General features: G+C 33.0%; 1 protein-coding gene across 6 annotated transcripts; it reads left to right on the top strand.

Moving 5' to 3' along the window:
• LOC112026241 (fatty-acid-binding protein 2) lies at positions 1-5852 on the top strand. 6 transcript variants are annotated; one of them, XR_010626031.1, is made up of 12 exons: positions 2-582; positions 700-922; positions 1526-1601; positions 1703-1805; positions 1925-1993; positions 2429-2465; positions 2548-2622; positions 2701-2752; positions 3177-3221; positions 3414-3695; positions 5145-5291; positions 5501-5852. XR_010626031.1 is itself a non-coding variant. In XM_065766133.1 (10 exons), the coding sequence occupies exons 1-10, from the start codon at positions 74-76 to the stop codon at positions 3509-3511; spliced, it is 1284 nt and encodes a 427-aa protein (XP_065622205.1). In that variant the 5' UTR covers positions 1-73; the 3' UTR covers positions 3512-3717. The 6 variants fall into 6 exon arrangements, 3 of the variants coding, with proteins under 3 accessions (XP_065622205.1, XP_065622206.1, XP_023914694.1); XR_002884344.2 differs by having other exon boundaries at positions 5137-5291; XR_010626032.1 differs by lacking the exon at positions 5145-5291.
• The last annotated feature ends 201 nt before the right edge of the window (positions 5853-6053 follow it).

The following is a 6053-nucleotide window of genomic DNA, read 5'->3' as shown; positions in this document are numbered from 1 at the left end:
ATTCTAATCTTACAACTTTTCTGTTCAGGACTTTGAAGTTCCCATTTCAGATATTAGACAGACGTGAAAAAATATGAAGAATACTTGGTTGTTCTTCATTGATCTTGATAGAGGCTCTCCAGACATCTTTCCAATTGAGCCCATTGTATTGCACAATTTTGGGGGTCATTTATTTTCTCAGATAAGTTTGTTTGTGGATAATTCTATACACCAATCTCAAAACTTGTATGTCCCCGGAAGTTTAGCTCTCCAAGAAGCATTTAATTTTATGTCAAAGTTAGCTGGTGCTTTACTTTTTTGGTGCTCTAGTACATCCACTTCAAATATTGCTCAGGACATAGCCGGTAGAATGCATGGTTCCGAACCCAGTAACTGTACACATGTTAAGAACGTTACTTCTAGTAGACATAATCTTGCTGGATATCACTTCAGATTCAGATCAAAAGGAAAATCTGGGACCCCAGTGATTTTTGGTAAGATTTCAAGTTTCATGATGAAGCTCCTGTTCCAAGAAGCTAAAAGGATTCAATCCTATCCTTTGCTCTCATTAGCTGCTGCCTTTGTACCTCCGTTCAATAACTTGTGAGTAGCCATTTCACTAAGTAGGCTGTTTTGCACTTACTCTCTTGTTTTTTGGTTGGTCTGTTGTTGGCGTTAGTTTAACCATAGAAAAACTTGTTTCTATGTTGATTGCACCAGATCTTCAGAGGTGCTAGCAGTTCCAATGGAGAGTACTGATTTACAAGTGCATGGAGGCATTGACCAAAGGCTTTGTAAGGTTGAGAATCAAAGGTGCATGGATCTGTCTTTTCCTGACTTGAACTTGACAAGACATGCAGTTGAACCCAGAACTGGCATCGAGTTTCCTATGATTTTGGACAACATTTTAACTGGAGAGAAAAATTCCAGTTTAAGTTCAGAGGTAAATATTTATTAAAATTCAAATGGGTGCTTGATCTTTTTAGTCTCAGTCAAATTATTCTACACCAAGTATTAATTATGGACCTTAATTTGTAAATCTTGTATCAATTTGGCTACTTATTATTTTAGGTGCTTCGTTTACATCGAACATGTTTACTGGTGTTATTTGTTATTCATAGCATGTTTTATAGACCTATTCTGAAATCATAAGCAGGCAGTTGGTCCTGGATGACTTGTGATACCGAGATTGAGATTTTTCCTTGAGGGTGGAGGCAGTGGATTTAATCAAGATGCTTACAATTTGCTTAGAATCCTTACTAGAGATTTCATAATGTATAGTTTACAGTTTTTATTACCATGTACCATACTGGACTTTGTGGTGACTGGAGCTTGGAAAATTATAATTTATAAACAACCTTCTTTTTAATTTTAATCAAAGTTTTATAATACCTACGAAATTCTGGATACATGTGTGACTTCTTGTAGTGAGCCCTTCATAAATGTTATTGGTCTTTCTGTGCTATTTTCCTAAATTCTTTGTCTAAGGGTCCTCTTCCCCCATATCAAATGTTTTAGATGTGAACTGCTTCTATGTTTATTTCAGGTTCTTGTTGGTACTGGATCAAGAACTATGAAAATCATCAAAATCAAATCTCTTAAGATTTATGCATTTGGTTTTTGTAAGTGTTTTTTAAATTTCACTTGATGTTTGAGTTACATAATTTAAGTCTGCAACATATTTCCATTCACTGACATACTCTTTCCTGATGCTTTCTTATAGATATTCACCCTTACTCTGTCTGTGAGAAATTGGGTCCAAAGTATGCTTCGATTTCAGTGGATGAACTGAACAAATGCCATGATTTTTATCAGGATCTTCTCAGGTATTGAGCAATGGTCATGGATGAACTGAATAAATGCCATGACAAGTATTTTAATTCAATTTCATAGCTTTGCTTCTGTTTTCTAAGTTGGATGAAAGCCTTTTCCATGGTGGGTGCAGGGAGGATATTAATATGACTGTTAGGCTTGTGGTCAATTGCAATGGGATGAAAATCAATACTGTGAAAGAGTAAGTTCAATATCCATTTCTGAACATAACCTTTGTAGATTTGCATGTTTTTGTTTTCAAACATGGTGTTGGAGTGACCTTGACCTATGTAATGTCTTTCACCAATTGTTAGCTTGGTTTAAGCAGTTGTGGTATTGGTTGGATTTAGGTATTCGGGAAGTAGGCTTGTCAGTTCAAAATTTTTATATGTTCCCCTAGTTCCTCTGATGCCTAACTTTGATGATGCTAGTTTTTCTTTTTTCATTTACAACCAGACTTAGATTCAACTGAGTCAGGTTTTTCATTGCTTAGCTCTGCCTCTTGAGTCTTGACAGATTTTTTTTTTTGGGTATATTTTATATTTTTTAGTGGGAGTATTAATAAATGGTGGCAACTGATGATGTAATTCAAATTTTATGTTTCTCATTTTTTTTGTTTCAATCACATTTTTTGCAGTGCTTTCGAGAAATCCCTTCGAGCCCGTTTGGTGAAGGTAATTATCCCAACTGTGAAATTCCATTTTTGAACTCAACGGTATTGCTCTCTTAACAATTTTTTTTTTTTTTCCAAATCAGACAAACCCAGACACTGATTACCATTGCATAAAAACATTTGGATCATACTTCAAACAGGATATCCAAATACCTGTGGTAATATCCTACTGATCTTTGTGTCTCTTTGGTAATTGGTATGACGGTGTTAATCTTAAATTTACTGGAACATTTCAGGGAACGACAATTGATTTTCGACAAACATCTGATGGACAACTAATTACTGAAAGTGAGTAGTTTCTGGTTAGAAAGATTATATACACTACATTTTTGATGCCATAGATGTACATATTTCATGGAGGGCTCATCATTGTGACGACTTCCATTTAAGAATCTTAAGCATGAGGGAAATTAGAAAGTAGAGATAGGTAGAGTGTGAGGTCGTGGGTTTTAAAACTATTGGGTGCGTGTGTAATTATTAATAAGAAAATTGAAGAAGGAAAGAAATGATACATCGGTTCCCCTTCCCCCCATCTTTCATTGCTTTTCCATTGCCTTCTTTATTTTATTTTTCCTTGATGCACCCTTTGAGTTGTTCAGTGTTTTATTGTGCTGCTAATGCACTACTTCAAAGTCATAGTGGATGAGGTCTATGAGTGATTTAACAAACTTTCTCTGTTTTTGACTTCGAATTTCATATGTTTATTTTTCAGTTGGAGGTAATCAGATTGGAGCAGTCCATAGCAAGGATTTGTGTAGTAAGTGAATTCTCCTCATTAATTTCTCTTTTTTCGGTTTCAATTGTGGAACATTTAGACATGTAAATCTGTCCATGCAGTGGTGTTTTCCCTAGGACACTGCATTAATTATCTTTACTTTTTTTTAATTTTTTTTTTTAAAGAATGAGTTTTAATGACGCAGGGTTACAACTTTGATATGCGTCTTTGCAGGGGCATTTTTTGACATGTACATTGGAGATGTTCCGGTTTCAGAACAAACGAAAGAAGAGATTGGCAAAAATGTTGCTAATCTCATCAGAAGGTGTTGAAATGGTCTATTTTCCTTACTCCATTGTCCCCTTTTAAAATGGGCAATTGGTTTCTGATGTTTTGGAATTCTCTGGTGGCCATTCATAAAAGTAGAGACTCAGTTGAGGGAGTGGAAGATTTGTTGATGTAGCAAGGCTAGAACAGCTGCAAACTCCATTAAGGGCTTGTCCTGGGGTCCTATAGGTTATTTTAGTCCTTCAAATTTGATTGCTTCTCCGCAATTCTTTGTAGTTTTATTTTTATTTTTTTATTTTATTTTTATTTAATTAAATATTTTTTTAGAACAAAAAATTTAAGGTGAGTGGGAGAAGGAATTGTTACGTCAATTAGAATGACTGTCATAACTCATATGACTCAAATATAAATTGTTTTTACAAAAGAAGACAAAATACAAAGAATGTAGTTTCGGCTTCATTTCTTCTTCTTTTTATTTTATTTTTATTTGGGAGGCAATGTTGAATGTTGATTGTACTATAAATAAGCTGTTCTTCAGCCATATTATAGAATAATACTTTTGAGTCTGGGCTCATTGCATACAGGATACAGAAGTGGTTGAAAACTTCTTTATCTATAACCGGTAATTAAAATAGTAATTAAAGAAATGGTTGATAAGTATTTTACACTTTATTTTTAGGTTCATTTTTATATCGGTTCATCGATTTTAGAACTTACCATTTTAAGTAGGAGTCATGCAAAAAATAGATTTCTTTTTTGTGTTTTTGTGTCTTGCATAGTAAGATACAAAGACACTTTAAAAGCTAATAAATTAATATATTTTTATATGAAGATTATACATGTATGTTGCCTTCACCTCTCACTCATTATATTTTTAGTATCTCTTAGATTCTATTTTTTTGTGGATTCATATTTGACTTCATTCCTCTTTTTATTTATTTATTTTTACTTATTAATTATCAATTATTTGACCATTCATTAAAAGATTTTTATTTTTTATTTTTCACTTTCCACAACCATTTGTACAATTTATATAAACTCTCTCAAAACTAGTGCAAATTAATTTGTATCTCATAAACCATGATAACATCATAATATTCACTGGGTAGCATCACATAACTTCCAATGAATTGCACTTTCATTAGTATTTTTCGTATTTTATTTATTTATTTATATTCTATTACTTATGATGACAAATACAACATGGTTTTGGATTAAATCATCAATTTTGTACTTATTAAAAAATTTAATCAAGTTATGAGATATTATGGTAATAATTTTAGAAATCCCATATACAACTAATAATGAACATTCTATAACCTTGTTATAACAATTTTATTATAATTGTTATAATAGAAATAGTTTAAAAGACATCATAGAAACAAAAAGGCAAAAACGGAGTGAAGAAAAATGATGTCAATCAAACATGTTGAGTATATGCTGTATCATGTGATACATTTAACATCTATGGACTATTATACACTTCAAGCCAAAAAAAAAAAAATTCTAGGATGCATTTATAAGATATAGGTACTGAAATGGTAAAAGATGCGAATAATATGATATATTATAAGATACTAAAAACTATATATGTCTTATACTATGTTGACTTCTGTAATTTTACGTTTATAAACTGTGAATATCAAATAATGATTGTAATGTTTTATAGGAACTTAGTTCATGAGAGAGAGAGAGAGCGAGAGAGAGAGTACTATTCATTGGAATCCTCCGCATCTTCCTTATGTCGCTTTAATACGGATGGTAGTGCTCGAACTAATAACCCAGGTAAAGCAGGAGCAGGTGGTGTCATTTGAGATCATAATGGTAAGTGGCTAAAAGGTTTTTCTATTAGTCTGGGCATTACATCTAACAATATTGCGGAACTTTGGGCAGTTAGATATGGTCCTCTCATGGCTTGGGATTTGGGTTTTAGATTTATTTCTTGGAAACTGATTCAATCCTTGTTATTCAGCTTCTAACTTCTCAATTCAAACCCCCTGTTTGAACGCCCATGGTTGTTTTTTTTATTGCAGGGACCTGCTAGGGAGACAATGGGACGTTAAGCTGCAACGTATCTACCGTGCATGAAGCTAATGGGGTTGATCTTTTGGCTAAGAGGGGACCAGATCAAGTAGAAATAATAAGAGAAAATACTCAGAACACAGCTTTTGTTCAACATGCTGTTATGTTTGACTGGATGAGTTGGAGTGTAGATAAATAAACTTCGTTCGAGAGGCACACCTTTTGATGTAACCAGACTTGATCTAGTTTTTGTTTCTATAACATATCCTCTCCTATTTTATCTATAAAGAAAAACTAATTGAGGAATGAAGTGATAAGATAAGAAGAAACAATTTCAATTTTTTATTTTTTATTTTTTTTATATCTTCTGGTCTTACCTTCGTAATTTTAGATGAGGTTTTTTTTTTTTTTTTTTTTTTTTTTTTTTTTTTTTGTTAGCTGCAAAGTATTTAATACGGTGGTAGCAGCTTTCCCTTGAGATATTTCATGGTCTCCTTTTGTCCTGTTCCTTCTTAATACTTATCCACATCAGTGGAATTGTCCGAGGTGTTACTCTTGATGTCA

This window comes from Quercus suber, unplaced genomic scaffold (assembly GCF_002906115.3).
Source record: "Quercus suber isolate HL8 unplaced genomic scaffold, Cork oak 2.0 scaffold_683, whole genome shotgun sequence".
Taxonomy (NCBI): Eukaryota; Viridiplantae; Streptophyta; class Magnoliopsida; order Fagales; family Fagaceae; genus Quercus; species Quercus suber.
Note: the sequence above shows the minus strand (reverse complement) of the source record. Positions and strands in the feature narration are given on the sequence as shown.

What these genes read in the sequence shown, in the direction of transcription:
- LOC112026241 (XM_024058926.2), top strand. Translation starts at nt 74, where the DNA reads ATGAAGAATACTTGGTTGTTCTTCATTGATCTTGATAGAGGCTCTCCA. An exon ending in GATTTATGCATTTGGTTTTT is followed by an intron (nt 1,602 to 1,702) that starts GTAAGTGTTTTT and finishes GCTTTCTTATAG; the next exon opens with ATATTCACCCTTACTCTGTC. An exon ending in TTCGAGCCCGTTTGGTGAAG is followed by an intron (nt 2,466 to 2,547) that starts GTAATTATCCCA and finishes TTTCCAAATCAG; the next exon opens with ACAAACCCAGACACTGATTA.